This window comes from Neovison vison, chromosome X, assembly GCF_020171115.1.
Source record: "Neovison vison isolate M4711 chromosome X, ASM_NN_V1, whole genome shotgun sequence".
Classification (NCBI taxonomy): Eukaryota; Metazoa; Chordata; class Mammalia; order Carnivora; family Mustelidae; genus Neogale; species Neogale vison.
The window spans coordinates 114,056,180-114,075,452 of NC_058105.1; the positions used below are offsets into that span (position 1 = coordinate 114,056,180).

Below are 19,273 nucleotides of genomic sequence, written 5' to 3' on the forward strand. Positions count from 1 at the left end.
ACCGGGGCTGAGTTTCACCAAGAATAAAAAGCCCACCCCAATGGCTGGCTGCTTCATAGCATTTCTCCACCATGTCCCCATTTTTTTTTCTAATCTGTGGTCTGTTTCAAAGAATTTAATGATGTCGAAGCTCAGTGTGGTATATCATACTATGTTCATGGTTTGAGGAAAATGACACAATTCACAGTCTTCAATCGTCTCAACTTCTTAATTATCAAATGATGTTACAAGATCTGAAATTTTCAGCTTTCCACTATCTGCAAAAGACGATTTGGCTAGGATCATTATAGCAAAAACAAGATTGGAGGGGTTATTTAATTATGAGAACCATTTGAATCTCAGCCAGCAAATATTTACAAATAAATAACCCATCTATGAATCATAACCACCTTTCTTTGCTCATGAGTGTATAAATCCTACTTCCTCTTACTGTTCTGCTGGTGCTATCTGTGCTTGAATATAATAATACACTGCATTTCTTTACAAAGTATTGGCAAAGATTGCTACTTCATAATAGAGATGAGCTGGCCCTACCTTGAGTCATCTGTCTTCTGTTTGACACAAGTGTTCTATCTCACTTATTGTCTCATGTTTCATAAGTGCTCATTTGCAAAATTTTCATCTGCTTGTTCATAAGCAACACATGCTGTGTCATCTTCACGGTCACATGAAGACAAATTTGGGAGGTTTTGTAGGAAGGAAATTTTGAGACATTTAAACACATGACTATATTCGTCCTGCTTAAAAAAAAAAAAAACTTGCTTCTTGGAGAGAATAAGAAATAATTTTATCTTCCAACTAGGAATCTGAGTCTTATATGCCACTTAAAGAAAAAATTCACGAAGCCAGGCTGCTGACTTCAATAGAGGGCAATTTTTCATCAGCCCGATCTGTCAAATCCATTTTATTTCACAAATTGGACAGCCGTATCTGTGTGTTCTCTATCAGCCATAAGAAAATGGTATTCTTTTGATTGGTGGTATTGGGTTTTATTTTTGGATGTTCTCACTTTTTATCAAGGGTGAGGAAAAATATCTAGACGGTATTCAATATTTTTGAAAGCACATGATATTTACAAACGATAAGACCAGAATAAAACCTCAGGCATTTGGTAGACACTATTTCATGAGCCTCAGAACTAGCTGTAAGACAAAATAGAGGCAGAGACAACAAATATTTACTGAGGGTCTGCTGTATGCCTGGAAGGTGTCATTTATAAGCGTCATCTCCTCTAGCCCCACAAGCCTTAAGAAATGGGTTCTCTTAACCCCTTTTGAAAAGTAAGAAAACTGAGCTAGGGAAAATGAGTGGTCAAAAGTGGCACAGAGGAGAAATGTAAGGAAACCAGGATTCAAATGCAGGTCTGCAACTTCAACACTCATGCTCTGAGCACTTACAATGAGGAAAAAAAATCTGGAAATAATCTAAATGGCAACATGGGAATTGACTGAATCAGCTAGAGTGTATCCATACAAAGCAGTCATGGCAACGGATAGTAAAGATCTACTTTTATTGACACAAAAACATGTTATCATGTCAAATAAAAGATTATAAACACAGAATATATGATCCTTTTGACATATACATATAACTTTGTATGTACATTTGCATTTAAAAGGTTATCACTGGGGGCGCCTGGATGGCTCAGTGGGTTAAACCTCTGCCCTCGGCTCAGGTCATGATCTCGGGGTCCTGAGATCGAGCCCCGCGTCGGGCTCTCTGCTTAGTAGGAAGCCTTCTCGCCCCCCCCAACTCTCTTCCTGCCTCTCTGCCTACTTGTGATCTCCCTCTCTCTGTCAAATACATAAAATCTTTTTAAAAAAAGGGGGGGGTTATCACTGGATGGCAGGACCAAATTAGGTTCTTTGTGACTTGTTTTTACTTTTTTTGTGTTTTTATTATTGAAGTTCTTTTTGCAAACTAGGAGTAACAGAATACAATAAAGAATACTTACTCAAAACAAAAAAAAAATATGTTTGGGGGCCAAGGGAAAATACTGGAGGCATCACCAACCAAGATAGGCATAAAAAAATTACATCCATGGTTATTGCTACTGTTCCAACACTGTTCTGGAGGATCCAGCCAATACAGTAAAAAGAAAGGGTGAGACAAAAACTCTAGTTCTTAACTTTAAGATTACCTATCTAAAAAATTCTAAACAAGCCACCAAAAAGCTATTATTTAATAAGACCATTCCATGGGTGCCTGGGTGGCTCAGTCAGTTAAGCACCCACCTTTGGCTCAGGCCATGATCCCAGGGTCCTGGGATCCAGTCCCACATCAGGCTCCCTGCTCAATGGGGAGCCTGCTTCTCCCTCTCCCTCTGCCTGCTTGTGCTCTCTCCCTCTCACTCGCTCTCTCAAATAAACATAATCTCTAAAAAAAAAAAAGACAGTTCTAACGTGATCCAATATAGATATATCAAAGCTTTACAATGGGCACCAAGAGTTGGCAAATTTTTTCCTTACAGGTCAGAGGGTCAATACTATAGGCTTGTGGGCCATGTGGTCTCCGTAGCAACTTCCCATCTCTGCTGCTGTAACACAAAAGCAGCCATCGACAATGCCTGCCTGAACGGATGTAGAGCCTCCCAATGAAACTTTAGTTCTAAGAATAGGCAGTGAACTAGATTGGGCCCACAGGCCATGCTTTGCTGACCCCTACTTTACACACCAAACCAACCCCCTCCAAAGAAAACCAGTTGATGGAGACGACTTACCATTTAAAGCAGCAAGAAAATATATAAAGACCTAGAAATAACTTTCTGAAGGGCTAATCAGCTGTACGTCTACATCAAAAATTAAACTGTGACAACTCTTTCAATACAACAACTCCACTTCTGGAATACACATGGATCTTTATGACAGTGTTATATAGAATAAGAAAATATATCTATTGACATTAACTGTGTTTATGAGAAAGACACCATTTTTAAAGTCCATGACAGGGTAGTACACCTAATTTTAGCTAGGTTTTTAAATAGATGGGTGTGCACATGAAGGTTTGCATATATACCCACAAATGGAAAAAAAAAACCTAGAAAGATGTATAGCCAACTGCTCCATTAGCAGTTATTCCCATGGGTGGATTTATGAGCAACTTTCTTGTTACTTTTTTTGCATTTAATTTTTGGTTCTTTGTACTTTCCCAACTTAGCTTAGAAGTAAAGTTTTTCATGTTTAAAAGAAGGAAGTGAACAAAAAAACCTCTGTGTGCCTCTCAACAATTAAGTCATAGTTCTATGAATGCTCAAGGAATTCATACACAGTGTCCTCAAAGAAAAAGCACATTGGTACTGATCTTCATTTTCACAGTAAGACATCCCTAGGAAGAGCTTTAAATTATTCTAACTGCTTCGATGCCCTGAAGATAGAAATCTTCTGACTCTAACTAACATGTAAGGAGCATCTATCTGCAAATCTTATCTTTTTCTTATCCTTCAGTGACACCTGTGTACACATCTCTCTGTCTAGGAAGAAAAGCCAAAGAAGGTAAACAGGAAATAGGCAAGAATGGTACGTGAAGGATAAATGTGTGTTAATATCATACAGGGAAATCATTATTAGCAAATTCATTTCTCAAGGTCTTATCGTTCTATAGTATGGGAACCTGCCCTGTTGGGTTAGGGGAAAACCGACATTATAGCACATACTTATTCTAACTTATGAAACTTTTAAGTCCTCCTCGAGAGTTTAAGTCCATACAATTTATATTGTGGATAAGCTGTGAAGCTTAAGTACATTTTCCTTACAACTGACAATAGGTATCTAATTACTATGCCAATACTTACAGTTATTAAAACATATGTAAATTGAGACATTTAATTTTCATGTACTTAAAATCTTGGGGAAATGGAGATGGAGTAGAAAGAAAAATGATGATTCTTCCAGCTTCTCAGAAATTCCTTCTGGAGTTCTAAAGTCTCAAATATCCAAAACAAGGGAAAAAATTTCAATAATGGAAGAGAGAAAACATACCTTTTCACTTCACATTTGATCCGAAAGTTTCGCGAAAAGATCTTTTCTAAAAGCTCTAGATCCTACTATTTCACATGATGGATGAAAAACAAAAGCTTTAGGGGGCCCAGTTAAGCAAATGCAATGCTCTAAACGTCAGGCTACAGCACAGGACTACCTCGGGCTACCAGAGAGAGCGGGAAGCTTCTGGCGCTAGAATGGCACTCCCTCCCTGCTCAAGGATGACTTCACCCCTGTGCCCAGACCTGTGACTGTGCCACCCTATATGGCAAAGGCACCTTGCAGGTGGGATTCAGTTAAGGATCGTGAGGTAGAGTGATCAGGTCACTGATGGGGCCTTACCTCTCTAAATAGAAGAGACTTTTCATCAGAGAGAGAGAAAGAGATGTGAGGAAGGAAGTCAGAGGTCGGCTTGGAGAGAGCTGAAGATGCGACAGTGCTGGCTGTAAAGATGCAGCAGGGGCCACAAGCCAAGGAGCGAAGGCGGCTTGCACAAGCCGGAAAAGGCACAGCGTTCAGTCACCCCTCGAGCCTCCGGAGAGGCTTCCGGAGCCAACTCATTCAGACTTCCAACCTCGAGAATTTTAGGATGATAAACTCGTGTTGTGGACAAGCAAAAAGTAAAAAAATAAAAATAATAAATGAAATAAAAAATAAATAAATAAAATTCTAGGAAGTATGTGGTGTAACTTAGTTATCAAAAAGAAAAAAATACACATTTTTTTAAGATTTTCTTACTTTCTTTGAAAGTGAGAGAGCATAAGCAGGGGGAGTAGCAGAAGAAGCAACAGAAGAAGAGGGAGAAGCAGACTCCCCACTGAGTGGGGACAATGCAGGGCTGCATCCCAGGACCCCGGGATCAGGACCTGAGCTGCAGGCAGACGTGTCACCAACTGAGACTCTCGGGCGCCCTAAAATACACACATTATTGTTTTCCTGAAACAGTTACCTTATCTGGCCGTCAAATCTCCCTACTTCCATCCTGAAGTGCCTTCCTCCAATAGCTCAGCATAAATAAAATAAATGTAATGTGAACAGAAGTGCCTCTAGTGAAAGACTCTTCCAAGTTTTGAAGTGTGTGTGTACGCACGCACACATGTATATGCGTCTGTAGGCATATGTGAGTATGTGGGTGTGAGCCTGTCGTTACCACAGAGGCCACGGGAGAAAAGAAAGTTCCCCCAGAGCCAAGTCAGAAGTTAACAGGAACAATATGACAAACACAAGGTCATCCTGAGTTCTCAAAAGACAATGAGGTGTTAAGTACATTTTGTAGCCATGAAAATCCAGGACATAAATAAACATGTGACCGTTTGCTCTGAACACAACCAATAAGTGTATTATATAAAACGGCTTTCATTAACTATTCCTTTGTTCCCAATCTCAAGGAAATGCTAGTTATCCTTCAGCAGAATTTAACATTAGTGAATGCAAACAAATACAAGCCTCTGCTAGGCTTGTATTTGAGACCTGGGAGACTGAAATTCCACAATTTTCCTTTTAACCTTCCATTTTAAAAAATCTTGGAAATGAAATTTAATATAGTTAAAAAGCAAGCAGGCATGCTTCAAATCCAAAACTGTGTTTTTCCTGTCAAGTACTGCTCTCTGTAAAGTGCGTCACCAAACCTCCGTAGAAACTTACCCTTCAACTTGAGGTCAACGTTATGTCTCAGCCAAGGGTAAACCCCATAGCTTGGCATATCTTCAGGAATCGGATTACTGTTTATCCAGCCATCACAAGCAAACCGGAAGAAATTATCACAAGGGTCCACAGAGAAATTTACTTTGCTCAAGATGGCAGCAGCTATTTAAAAAGAAAATCATAGGATTAATGAGAAGCAGTGAACGCTGTGTACTGCTCCCTTCCAAATTAAACAACCATTTCCTATCAACCAGTTCCCCAGCCTTGGCTTTTACTTTTCCTCTCAAATGACTCCTTGAATCAACTTCACTCTATTAAATTACTGTATTCAGATTGAGTGGGTAAAAGCTTGGTGGTATTGGTGTTAATGGTTTTTGCAGGACCGCCCCGGAATCTGCGCAGCATGGGACAGGAATGCAAATGGAGTTTACGGTAAATTGTTTGCAAGGATGTGTGCAGTATTTCCTTCCATCCCTCTCAACCTTCTCCGGGGTCACTCGCAACTCATCCCATCCAGCGACAGGATCTATTTTCCCTGCCTTGAATCTCGGTTGGTCTTGTGACTTGCTGTGACCAACAGTATACAGCAGAGTGACTGCTAGAGTTTCAAAACTAGGCCTTAGAAGGGCCTTGTTACCTTCTACATAAACGTCCTTTGAATGGAGCCCTGAGACGGCCCTTTGAAGAAGCCTCCCGGAGGAGGTGAGGCAACATGGAAAATAACCCATCAGCACAAGTGCCAGACCTGTGACTGAAGCCATCATGGACGTTCCAGGCCAGAGGACCCTCCAGCTGAATGCAGCTGTATGAATGAGGCTAGGCAAGAGCTGCAGAGGAACCCCCGATTAACCCACAGAATCAGAAGAAATACTCAATCACTCGTGTTTCAAGCCTCAAAGGTAGTTTGTTCCATAGCATAAGCTGGGTGAAACTGAGGCCCGTAAGTCATATTGAAACATTTAAAAGAGGTATGTACAATATACCTCCATAAAGACCTGGAAAGCCACCTATGAATTCCTGAGCCCCTGGACGTTCAGTGTAGCTAGCTCTCAGAGGAATGAACCCCTAGAAGAAACCCCCACAGGCCCTGCAGGGAGGCTCAGGGCCATTTAGCAGGGAATTCAGCCTCGTAAAACGATATAGCTGCTGACCTGGCCCCTGGACCTGGCCAGAGGAGGGGAGTATGTGTGTAAGTTAACAGAAAGACACAACAGACTGATTTACCATTTCTTCCTCTTTCATAAGCCCACACACAATTACACATGTAATACGGTCAACAGGGAGGAAGTTTTTGCATACTTAAATACGTATCCATGAGCATTAAAAAAATCTTTCACTAAAAAATGAGAAGGTAGGGGCGCTTAGGTGGCTCAGTGGCTTAAGCCTCTGCCTTCGGCTCAGGTCACGATCTCAGGGTCCTGGGATCGAGCCCCACATCGGGATCTCTGCTCAGTGGGGAGCCTGCTTCCCCCTCTGTCTCTCTGCCTGCCTCTCTGCCTATTTGTGATCTCTGTCTGTCAAATAAATAAATAAAATCTTTTTTAAAAAATGAGAAGGTTCTTATGGCATCTGGGTGGCTCCATTGGTTGAGGATATGACTTCAGCTCAGGTCATGATCTCAGGACCCTGAGTTCGAGCCCCACATTAGGCTCTACGCTCAGCAGAGAGTCTGCTCGTCCCTCTGCCTCTCTCCCCGCCTTGTGCTCACTCATGACCTATCTCCCGCATGCACGTGCTCCTTCTCTCAAATCATAACATCTTTTTTTAAAAAAAAGAGAAGGTTCCAAAATTCCTAATATTCAACTCCAGCTCCCTGCCAACTGTCATACAACTGCTGGCTACCTCTCTAACACAAAGATATGCACCAATTTTTTAAAAAGTAGGAGGCAGCCAGTATTTTAATGACATTGGAAAGATGACATTCTGGGTAATTTTCATACTTTAATTAATGCCAGGATATATTTATTTGAAGTAATGAAAACCCAATGAGTTGTCAGCTAAATATGAAGGAATTGCCAAAAAAAAGTATCATCAGCATATATGTATATATGCTGGTTATCAGTTTGGTTACATGTGACCTCCAGGTTTAAAACTAAGGCTATTTTTCTAGCCTAGATTTGCTTTGAAAATTTTCAAGAGTTTTTTGTCCTTGATAAAGTGAATGATATAGACATATCCTCAGTTTCTACAGGACTTCAAAATCCCCAGCACTTTCCCCCTCCCCCAAAAAATCAAAGCAAAAAAAAAAAAAAAAACTGGTTTAGAGGGGCGCCTGGAGAGCTGTCAGTTAAGTATCCAACTCTTGATTTTGGCCAGGTCATGATCTCAGCATTGTGAGACGTAGCCCCGAGTCAGGCTCCACACTGAGTATGGAGATTCTCTCTCCCTCTCCCCAACCCCTCTGCTTGTACTCTCTCTCAAAAAAAAAACCTAGTTTTAGAAGTTTGATAAATTTAAAACTGGCTTAATATTTTCATCTTTGAGAATTAGTTCAATGGTCTCCAATTATATTTTTACTTACTGCTACTAGTTTATTATTAATTACTACGCAAATAAGCTAGGACATACCAAATCTTTATTTCAGTTTGTATTTATAATACTTCTGGCTGTGCCACCATAGAATGAATCTACTATGTGACACCCCAGGTGCAGAGATTATTCAAGTTTCCCTGCCACACAATATTTACAGTCACACAGGGGCGCTTGGGTGGCTCAGAGGGTTAAGCCTCTGCCTTCGGCTTGGGTCATGATCTCAGAGTCCTGGGATCGAGCCCCACATCGGGCTCTCTGCTCAGCAGGGAGCCTGCTTCCCTCTCTTTCTCTTTGCCTGCCTCTCTGCCTGCTTGTGATCTCTCTGTCAAATAAATAAAATAAAATATTTTTTTTAAATATTTACAGTCACACAGAAGAACCTTCACACACATTTTTATTCACATAAGCACACTGTTTTTTGGCAGCCTTCCCAAACCTCCCCCTGCCCCCAGCCTAAAACATATCCAGCGTTCTTATAGGTACCTACAAAATCTGCAAGATCAGCTCTGACCTCAGCCTTGACACAGAGCGGGGAAATACATCACTCACACAGAATTTGGAAGTCAGCCCGCTAAGTGGGAAAACTCTGGTTTCAACCTCCCAATTCATCATTCATAATTCACAGCTGGGCACAGGGCTGCACTTTCTAGAGGAGAACGGTGACTTCAAATTTCAAGGGACCACAGTTGTCAAGACACCTCAACTCCTTTTCCCCTGCTCAGTTCCATGGAGAAAACTCAAAGAGACTTGTTTTAATAAAGAAATATGAGGATCAAAGAAACCGTGAAAGGCCCAACTATGTGTTCTCTCAAGTTACTGCATATAAGGTCAGGGATTATGGGGTCTCTTACTAGTGCTTATGCCGATGTAGAGGCACCACACCCCATGTACCAGCCTGAGCCTTTAAGTTTAATCAGGGCTCAAGGGAGAGGGCGGTGCTAACAGTAAAATCATTAATACTGAGCATTTCCTGTGTACCAGGAACCATGCTAAGCCCTTTTCAGAAAGTTCAGCATCATCTGGAGCCAGACAGCCTGGGTTTAAATGCCAACACCACCGTGCAAAGCTATGTAACCTTGTGCAGGTTACTTAATCTCTCAGTTTCCTCATCTATAAAAAGACATAATAACCATAACCCATGGGATCTTCATGAGAATCAAATGAGTCAATACACATGAAATGTCCAGAACAGTGTCAGGCACATGACAAATATGGTTGCCAGATAAAATACAGAATGCCTAGTGAAATTTGAATTTCTTATCAATTATGGCTTTTACAGTTTAAGAATGCACCAAATATTGTAGGGGACATATACCAAAAAATAGCAGCCTTGTTGTCTATCTGCAATCCAAATGTAACTGAGCATCCACGTATGCACGTAGCTGAAGCTGGCAATCTTACATACAAATTTTTGCTATTATAATTCCATAAACACTCATTCGAAACTCTTGAGTTACTTTTCAGAGCTTATAGGCTTTCAGGTTTTAGAATACTAATATAGTGCATAGAACACAGCTAATATACTACCTCTAGCAATGTCTGGAGTGGCACTCCTGAAACAAACACCTTAATAATTACATAGGAAATATACAGGTATTTTCCTAGGTGGTATAAACAAAGTCTACAACAGTCTCTCAGAAGTTAAGTTAGTTTTGCCACCACAAGAACTGAAATCAGGTCCAGTCTTGCCAACTGACAGTTACAATGTTCTCTGGGTCTGGGGTTAAGAATCACACACTGTAGACCTGGATTACTACTACAACCAGCACTACTATTTTCTCCCAATCTCACACCTAATATGCTAAGTTAAAACAGCATTCCCATTTTACAGATGGTAAACAAGAGGCTCTGGATGGTTATTTAATCAACCCAGGATCATATGGCTTTTAAGTGGCCAGATCATGCTTCAAACCCAAGTCAGCTTGTCTGCCCTTATCTGTATTTGGCACGCCCTTTCCTTGTAATTTTTTCCACCTTTATTTTGAAAGAGGGATTCGGAGAAGAGGAAATGGACAAGAGGAGGGGAAAAAAGGCTATGGAAAGGAGACTTTCTGAAACGGGGGGGGGGGCACCTGCTCAGAAATGGTCCAGAGGTCATCAAACGCTTCCAACTTCTGAGCTTCCATCCTGCACGACTAGACACGCACGCACACACGCCCCCACCACACACGCACGCGCGACCCCACGCACACACGCGCGCCCCCCCCACGCACGCACGTGCACCCCCACCACGCACGCGCGCCCCCACGCACGCGCGCGCGCGCCCCCACCCCCTCCACCTCCCGCGCATGCCTTTGTGCTGCTTCTCATTTGAAACCTTCCCAGGGGCCCATTTATGCAGTGTGTACCTAACAGCTGTTCTGCAGGTCCCTAATCACAGTGAGGTTCATGTTACACTGAAGAGGATAGATCCTTGGTGAGCCTTTTGTCACAGAGACAGTAAAATCAGTATTTTTTTTTCCAGTATTAGAAAGCTGTTCACCAACGTGAAAATTAAAAACAGAAAGCAAGGCAAAACAGACTAGCTGCCAGGAGACGACATAGCAAATGGCATTCTCTAAGGTTTACTCTTGCGTTATTACAATTTGTAATAAAGAGAAAACTCATACGGTATGTGGCTCTCCATACCAAAAGTTGCCTTCTCAAATTGAAAATTTTTCAGTTCAGAAAATCTCATTTTCACACATCTGCAAGGACCCAACCACAGCAAAATCACAAGGTGACATGAAGTCTAAAATGTGACCTCTGACAGTTCCACCTGGTGGTCCACTCTACTTCAAGTCATCCCTTTCCACTAAAATCCCCTAGGTCAGCGGCTCAAGCTGCAAACAGGAAAGGGTATGGGAATTCCCAAATTATTCTCACCCTTTCCGAGAAGAGATCGAGAAGCTGAAACTGTTATCCAGTCACCAGACTCTGGTAGGTCTATCCTTATGAAAAAGGCAAGACAGGACCAAGGCTGAAGAGTTACCAGGTATGGCCTTATCGCACAAAAGCACTGATGGAGAGCAAACAGACATGAACTTGAAGCCCAGTGCAGCACCAAACTCAGGATGTGATCCTGGGCAAATTATTTAGCTTCCAGAAAACTCCATATCCTCATCTGTATTTGGGTCTGGTGATAGCACTGACATCATGGGGTTCTTATGAAGAGTTTATGAGATAGCAGCATATGTAAGTCACTTGACACAATGACTGGTTAAAAATATATATATTGATCACTTTAAAAAGGGACAAAAAATAACGTACTGTCTAATCCATTACCTCTGTATAAGGCCTCTGAATTTAAAAGCTCTTCTACCCAAGTCTTTTCTAACTCAGCTAATGTCACTGCCAAAAATCTAAGCATCACCTTGATTCTCTGCTTTTTCTCACAGCCCACTTCAAATCCTTTGGCAGCCCTCTGGCTCCTAAACCCTCTACACTCTGCCTTTCCATCTCTGGAATTCAAGAAAGCATCGAGTCTCATCCAGCTTACCGAAATAACCTCCCTCCTGACGACCTTCTTCCATCTTGCTCCCTGTGGTCTGTTCCCCACCCAAGAAAGAAGACTCTCCGAGTCTAGGTGTGCACGGAGAGATCGTTTAAATGCTAATAAGATCATGTCTCTGTCTTCACTGAAATCTTTCGGAGGCTTTTCAGCACACTTAGGAAAAACCCACACTCGCTGCCACCCCGGTTCCCCACTAAGCCTCTCATCACCTGCACTCTGTCCCCTATGCACTTAAGTTCTTCCGCTCTGGGACCTTTGCCTCAGCTCTTCTGTACCTGGAAAGCCCTTTCCTTGATCTTCACACATGTCCCTTCTCATCATTCAGGGTCATTTCAACATCATGTCCTCAGACTTCCCAATCTAGCCATCCTGTCCTTGTTATCACATTACTATACTGGAATATTTTAATTTTCTGCACAACATTACCACCAGCCGATCTTTTTCTTCGACATTGATCACCTTGTGTTTATTGATGGTCTTTCTTCCCCTACCTGGTTATTCAAGTTCCCTGCTAACTCAGTGCCTGACTTGGAATAAATATTTGGCAGATTATTTCATTAATCTCTTAAGACCAAGAGGAAAGTGAAAGGGCCGTGTGCTTAACTAATCCTTATGACTCTCCCCTTGGAAAATGCACTAGTGTTCGTGCCCACGTGCCCACTTAAAGAAGAGGGGTGGGGCGCTGGAATCTGGGTCCTGCAAATCTAGGCCCTAGCCCTATTCCCTCTTCCCTATAGAGGGAATATAAGCTGTGCCAAAACGGAGGTGAGTTTAAACACTCATATTCACTGTGGAGTACCCACTGATGCATGGCCTTTTAACCTCAAGACAAGCTTGACTTGTAATGACCCAAAGTGACTTCAGGTGATAGTGGAAGCGATGATTGATGGAGGATCCCTGCTCAGAGGCAGACAGGTCAGACCCACTGACCAAATGATACAGAGAGACTGCTTAGGGTAAACAGGGACCTATATCCAGCTGAGACCATAGGAAGGCTGATGATCTCTCTGTTCGGGTCTTAAGAAAAGCCATTTGGCCTTCCAAGCCCCTTCTAGATTTTCTTATAATGACTTGGAATACCACACAGCTGTTTTTTTGCAAGGAAGGGAAAAACAGGAAACCAATACTCCACAATTTCACACTGAGCATTTCCGATCAAAGGTAAACTGAAAGGTTCATCAAAATTGCATTTTGTACTTGGTAAACCTCAAACAAACAGAACACTAAAAATACCACCTGTTTCCTCTTCCTTTCCCCAAGGTACCATAAGGATAACTTGACACAGGAAGGAAAACGGACTTACCAGCTTCGATGCATTCTGGCTTCAGGCAGTACTCCTGTTTAGCTTGGAGACTTAAGAAACCTTGACTCACTGGAAAAACAGACCAAAATAAAGAAATGACTGTCTTGTAGCAGACCCCCGTCAGGTAACCCCACAGTCAGGCACATATGCTAGACATCTGATATCAGTTCGTCTTTCTCAGCATTGACCCGGAGTTCAAAAATCCAGGGGGCTCGGTATCACCGAACCAGATTCTGGTCACAAACTAAGTAACTTCGGTGAGACTCGGCTGCTCTGAAATTGGGTTCTCTAGAATGTAAGAGGAGGGACGCCTGGGTGGCTCAGTGGGTTAAGCCGCTGCCTTCGGCTCAGGTCATGATCCCAGGGTCCTGGGATTGAGCCCCACATCGGGCTCTCTGCTCAGCAGGGAGCCTGCTTCCCTCCCTCTCTCTCTGCCTGCCTCTCTATTTGTGATCTCTGTCTGTCAAATAAACAAATAAAATCTTAAAAAAAAAATAGAATGTAAGAGGAGTGGATACAATCAGATCAGTGCTTCTCAGAGTGGGGTGCCCAAGCCTCCAGAGCAGCATCCCCTGGCAGCTCTGTAGAAAGACCTACTGAGCCCTACTGCTGACCTGAATCAGCAAGTCTGGGGGTGGGGCCCAGCCATGTGCCTCCAGGAGATTCTAGCCCCTGGGCTAGATGATCTCTCAAGTCTCTTCCATCTCCAGTTATCTATGATTTAAGTCTCATAGTTTCACTCTTTCTGTTTACAACTACATTCCTGTTTTAGAGATGGGGGAAAAAATGAAACTTACAACTATGTCGTTTGGAGCAAATCCAGACTGGAAGGAGAAAAATAGCATGCGTGGCATTTAATGTTTAGATAAGATTCAGAATCAGTTCTGATGGCGTGTGTGTTACGGGGTGGGGGGGTACACCGTATATTATTCAGTCATCTAGCAAGAGAGTCATGATATGCGTGTACCCCACACACCCTCCTCCTGCCAAGCTCAGCCTAGCCACCAGACACGCAGCCCGTGGACCAAGCTTCCAACTACTCCCACCAGAGCAAAACAAAACAAAAACCTGCGAGATAGAATTAGCTTTTCACCAATGGCTTCATTTTCCCCATCTGACTGACAGTATTATCTAAATGGATTTCTGCAGAAGTACAGAAGGGCGCCCTATTTGTAAACTCCAGGCAGCACCTGGGCATTAGCAGATGTGAGTTTAGATTTCAAAAGTATTTTGGGTAGCCAAGGAAGTTAATGGAAATTCATGACTGCTGTACTCTGTGAGCAGAAATAAGGGGAGGTGAACCATGAGAGACTATGGACTCTGAAAAACAGTCTGAGGGGTTTGAAGTGGCGGGGGGGGGGTGGGAGGTTGGGGTACCAGGTGGTGGGTATTATGGAGGGCACGGCTTGCATGGAGCACTGGGTGTGGTGCAAAAATAATGAATACTGTTTTTCTGAAAATAAATAAATTGGAAAAAAAAAAAGAAATAAGGAATCCTCGGAGATGTGGCTGCGGAGAGATGAGTGGTGGGGAGTGAAGGACAGCCAAGGCCTTTTGTGGCATCTCAGCTGAGAAGCAGGATAAGAAAGCATGGCTGGGGGTGCCTGGGTGGCTCAGTGGGTTAAAGCCTCTGCCTTCGGCTCAGGTCATGATCCCAGGGTCCTGGGATCGAGCCCCGCATCGGGCTCTCTGCTCAGCAGGGAGCCTGCTTCCTCCTGTCTCTCTGCCTGCCTCTTTGCCTCCTTGTGGTCTCTGTCTGTCAAATAAATAAATAAATAAAATATTTTTTTAAAAAAAGAAAGCGTGGCTGTACCCGTGTTTCTGATAGAGAGGGAAGGCCTGTGCATATCTCTTGCCAGTGTGGTGATTTGTATTTGTTATTAACCCACATTCTAAGAAGAGCCTGCTTTTTCTTTGTTCTTTTCTCTGCTGCCATCCTCCAAACAGCCATTTTACTTGTGTTACATTATACATATAATAAAAAAATAAATAAATAATATATTAAAAATTCTTTTTTAATTTAAAAAAAGAAAATTGCCTATGGAGCATCTCAGGTCTATTTTTAAGAAAAGAGGTATCTTAGGGGTGCCTGGGTTTCTCAGTCGGTTGGGTGTGCAACTCTTGATTTTAGCTCAGGTTCTGATCTTGGGTCCTGGGATCAAGCCCTGCATCAGGCTCCACACTCAGTGGGGAGTGTGGTTTCCATCCCAGACCTCCCCTCCCAGGTTGCGCTCTCGCTCTCTCTCTAAAGGGAATAAATAAATCTTTTTAAAAACATGTTATTTATTTGAGTGAGCGAGCACGAGAGAGTGGCAGAGGGCGAGGTAGAAGCAGGCTCCCCACTGAGCAGGGAGCCTGATGTGGGGCTCGATCCCAGGACCCTGAGACCATGACCTGAGCCAAACGCAGAGGCTTAACCCACTGAGCCACTCAGGCACCCCAGAAACAATAATATTTTTAATATAGAAAAAGAAAATGTTCCTTTTTACTGATTAGGTGCTTTAAAAAACACTTAAGGAACAGTTTGGTTTCTCATTTTAGATTTTTCTCTAACTAGCAGAAATGACGCAGAATGCAGTGGAGTCATCCTCAGACCAACAGTGTGAGAATGACCAAAAAGTGGGGAGGTCAGCAAACTATGGTTCATGAGCCAAATGCAGTCTTCTGCCGGTTTCTATACAGCCTGTGAGCTAAAAATGATTTTTACATTTTTTAATGGTTGGAAAAAACCACAAGAAGAATAATATTTCATAAAAAGGATCTGAAATTCAAATTTCAGTGTTCAGAAATCAAATTATATCAGAATACAGTCATGCGTATTTGTGTACATATTTGTCTGTGGTTGCCTTCTTGCTATAAGAGAGTCGAATAGCAACACAGACACTGGATGGCCCAGAAAGCTGAAAATACTTACACTCTGGCCCTGCACAGAAAAAGTTTGCCAACTATTACATTTGAGGAATACACTGTGGGGAGGAAGAAGGGGAGAATGAGATAGAGGAGAAAGGACCCCTCAAAATAAACTGGTTATGCTTCTACCTGTCATTTTAAATTCTAGTTTTCTAGCTTCTCTGAGACCACCCCAAAGCCAGTGGCAGTCACTCTTACTGTAGAAGGACTAAGGTTTAGGAAAGAGATTAGCCCAGAGCCTAAAATACAAAGAAGTAAGGAGGGATGCTAGAAATTGCAGGCGTGTGCCTAAATTTGGACAGACAGAAAAATACCAACCAGGAAGCTCCTTGAAGAGAAGAGGACTTAACCAGAATATTGTCACGAAGAGCATTGCCTTGCAGGTCCCTGGAGATTTTCAGACAAGGACTTTTCACTAAGTGCACGGTGGAGGTGGGAGGCAAAGCCTGGGGGACTAGGCAGTGGAGAAGGCTGGGGGAAAGAGGTCTGAAATAGTGCAGAGATGTTTGACAAAAACCTCCTGAAGACTGTGCATTTATCTGAAAGCAAATATCCCCAAATATAGACGTCCAAGGGGATGTTGTCAGCTAGAGCAAGGCTTCTCAGACTTAGTTTGCAAATGAATCACCTGGGGATCTTATGGAAATGTAGATTCTGAATCAGTAGCTGGTGGGGGGGGGCCACCTCGGGATTCCAAGTGGGGCGGGGCGCATGCTGCCAGTCCAAGGGCAACACCGAGTAGTAGCGCAGGTGTAAAGAGGCTACACTTTTATTCTCTGACATCATTAGAGCTCCTCTTAGAAATCTGCGGTGAGAGCCAGGTAACTGGGCATACTGCAAATTATTTTTTTCTGCTCTAAGCAGGCCTCCCCACCCATAGCATTGCCTGGTTTCATGAATTTTACTGTGCTCTAAAAACTTTAGAGCTGATTCTGAATAATCATCTCCTCTCAAGGAACAAAGGTTTGCTCCCATTGAGAATTTTCCAACTAGGGGTGCCTGGGGGACTCAGATGGTTAAGCATCTGCCTTCAGCTCAGGCCACGATCTCCAGGTCCTGGGATCAAGCTCAGCTTCTACCTCCCAGCGCAGTGTGGAGTCTGCTTCTCCTTCTCCCTCCGCCTCTCCCCCTGCTGGTGCTCTCTCTTGTCTCTGTTTCTCTTCCAAATGAAAAAATAAAATCATAAAAAAAGAGAGAGAGAATATTTCAACTAATACATAAGAGCCTCAGAATACAGTCGTTCTTAAACCGTGGAATTTCAAATGCTTCAAGCTGCAGAAACATTGAGAAGAGTACGGATTTTTACATAAACGATCATCCTTTGGATTTTGAAGTTTGGGAGCGTTTGTGAAACACAAATAGTCTAACTTTGTACTCACTTCCCACATTGTATGCAGTTCCCATATGGGCATGACCATATCATTTTCCTCTCCTTTGAATTTCAGGAGAGGACACATGTCTAAACCCCAAGTGCCGAGAAATCTCGGAAAAGTTTTTGAGATCCACAAATTCAGCTGCAGGAGTAGGAGGTTTAGCTGTAGCAGAAAGTAATAAACCTATCGAATTTCCGAAGTCTGCAGCCACAGAGAACATGGAAAGATGGTTTGCTGGTTTTAGCAGAGTTTTCAGCAACACAACCCTAACTCTTTTCAAGTCGAAGCACTGGTTTTCCCTTGCCAGGATAAACATGGCCTCCTGCAACCTGTGGGAGCCAAAGAACATTTCCAGGCTCGCTGCATTTCAGACTGCACCTCAAATCCCCTAAGGATAGAGGCTTGTTCCCATATAGCTTTCAAGCTCATGAAATAGTATGGGCTGTATGAGGAAAATACAAAGGCTAATAATCAAGGGTCCAGAATGCCGGCAATTTTAGAAAATCCATCTCCGCTTTTCATGACATTTCATTCTTATTCATAGGAATATGCTTTTCATCATCATACTCTCTGGGTACATCATTGTCACCAAGGGTCATTAAAATAATTGAATCACAATACCTTTCCAATGTTGGAAGGACAACCTCTGTTTTCCTTCATATTAATTTTTAAATCTAGAAAGGCAGAGTTAAAATTTCATCCCACCAAAGTCACTGGATTAGAAAGGCATTGAGGAATATCCTTAAGGTGCACATTTATTATTTTTTAAAGATTTTATTTATTTGACAGAGATCACAAGTAGGCAGAGAGGCAGGCGAGAGAGAGGAGGAAGCAGGCTCCCTGCTGAGCAGAGAGCCCGATGCGGGGCTCGATCCCAGGACCCCGGGATCATGACCTGAGCTGAGGGTAGAGGCTTTAATCCACTGAGCCACTCAGGCGGCTCAGGCGCCCCTAAGGGGCACATTTAAAGACTGCTTTGCATTTTTTTAAATGTATTTAACAGAGAGAGATCACAAGTAGGCAGAGAAGCAGACAGAGAGAGGGGGGAAGCAGGCTCCCTGCAGAGCAGAAAGCCCGATGCTGGGCTCGATCCCAGGACCCTGGGACCATGACCTGAGCCGAAGGTGGAGGCTTTAACCCACTGAGCCACCGAGGCGCCCCTGTGTTGTTGTTGTTGTTTTTTAATTAAAGTTCATGATTCATTCAGGCAAACATTAGCAAAATTCAAATGGAAAAAAAAAATTCCAGCATGGTTTTGATCACAACATAAAGTCTTTCCTCGCAAAATAAATGAAGGTATCTGACTATGAATTCATAAACCCTCATTTTGCTAAATGGAAAATGCAATGTGTAAAGAAAAAAAAAATGTTTGCGCAGTGCAACTGAGTCCTCCAGCCGCTGGAAGCCACTTGATACCCACTTGGCATTTCTGGACTATACATCTGGTTGCACGTATTTATTTCTTCGACTTCCTAAAGAAAGGGCTCCTTTTCCTTCTGCATATTTAATAAAAGCTAAGGATACACCACCTACTCACACATTCAAACAGCCCTCCACCTGCCTCCTGACCAGGTCTGCCAGAGTAAAGCACAAGGAACCGTAACTGCACTCGCCCCATTCCCTGGCCTCCAGCGCCCCACTTACCTAGAAAGAGGATCATACCCAGCACCAGGGAGCCGCCAATGAACACAGCCAGAGCAATTCGAGTGCCTCTGTTGGCGGTCTTTCCAGTCTCCGCGCTGCTCCCCATTTCTGCCTCCATCAGGAGGGACGCAGAGGCCACGCAAAGAGAAAGTCACTTTTTGTGGTCTGGTGGCTGATCTCAAGAGTCTGTTAGGCGTTGACATCCAAGGTCCTCTTGCTCTTCTACTAATAGACAGCTGAAGAAGTCCCGTCAGGAAATCTTCCCTCGCCACCCTTTCTCAAATATTTCTCCACAAATGAAATAAAAGAAACCCCAAATATTGGTTGCCTTGGCTTTCCCCCTGACCAGACAAAACAAACAGTGGTTGCTTTATCTTGGTGCTCTCCCCACCCCCCA

At 43.0% G+C, this 19,273-nt stretch overlaps 1 protein-coding gene across 2 annotated transcripts in view; it reads right to left on the bottom strand.

The window, feature by feature from the left end:
- PHEX (phosphate regulating endopeptidase homolog X-linked) overlaps positions 1–19,009 on the bottom strand; it is a 205,416-nt gene extending 186,407 nt beyond the window's left edge. The window contains exons 1-3 of one of the 2 annotated variants that reach the window (XM_044234827.1): positions 18,877–19,009; positions 12,950–13,018; positions 5,622–5,783 (exon numbers count right to left, since the gene is read on the bottom strand). In XM_044234827.1, coding sequence (XP_044090762.1) covers positions 5,622–5,783; positions 12,950–13,018; positions 18,877–18,994 — 349 coding nt within the window. In that variant the 5' untranslated portion in view covers positions 18,995–19,009. Of the gene's footprint in view, positions 1–5,621; positions 5,784–12,949; positions 13,019–13,563; positions 13,579–18,876 lie in introns of those variants that run through there. The other variant, XM_044234828.1, reaches the window with a different exon arrangement.
- Positions 19,010–19,273: the final 264 nt, after the last annotated feature.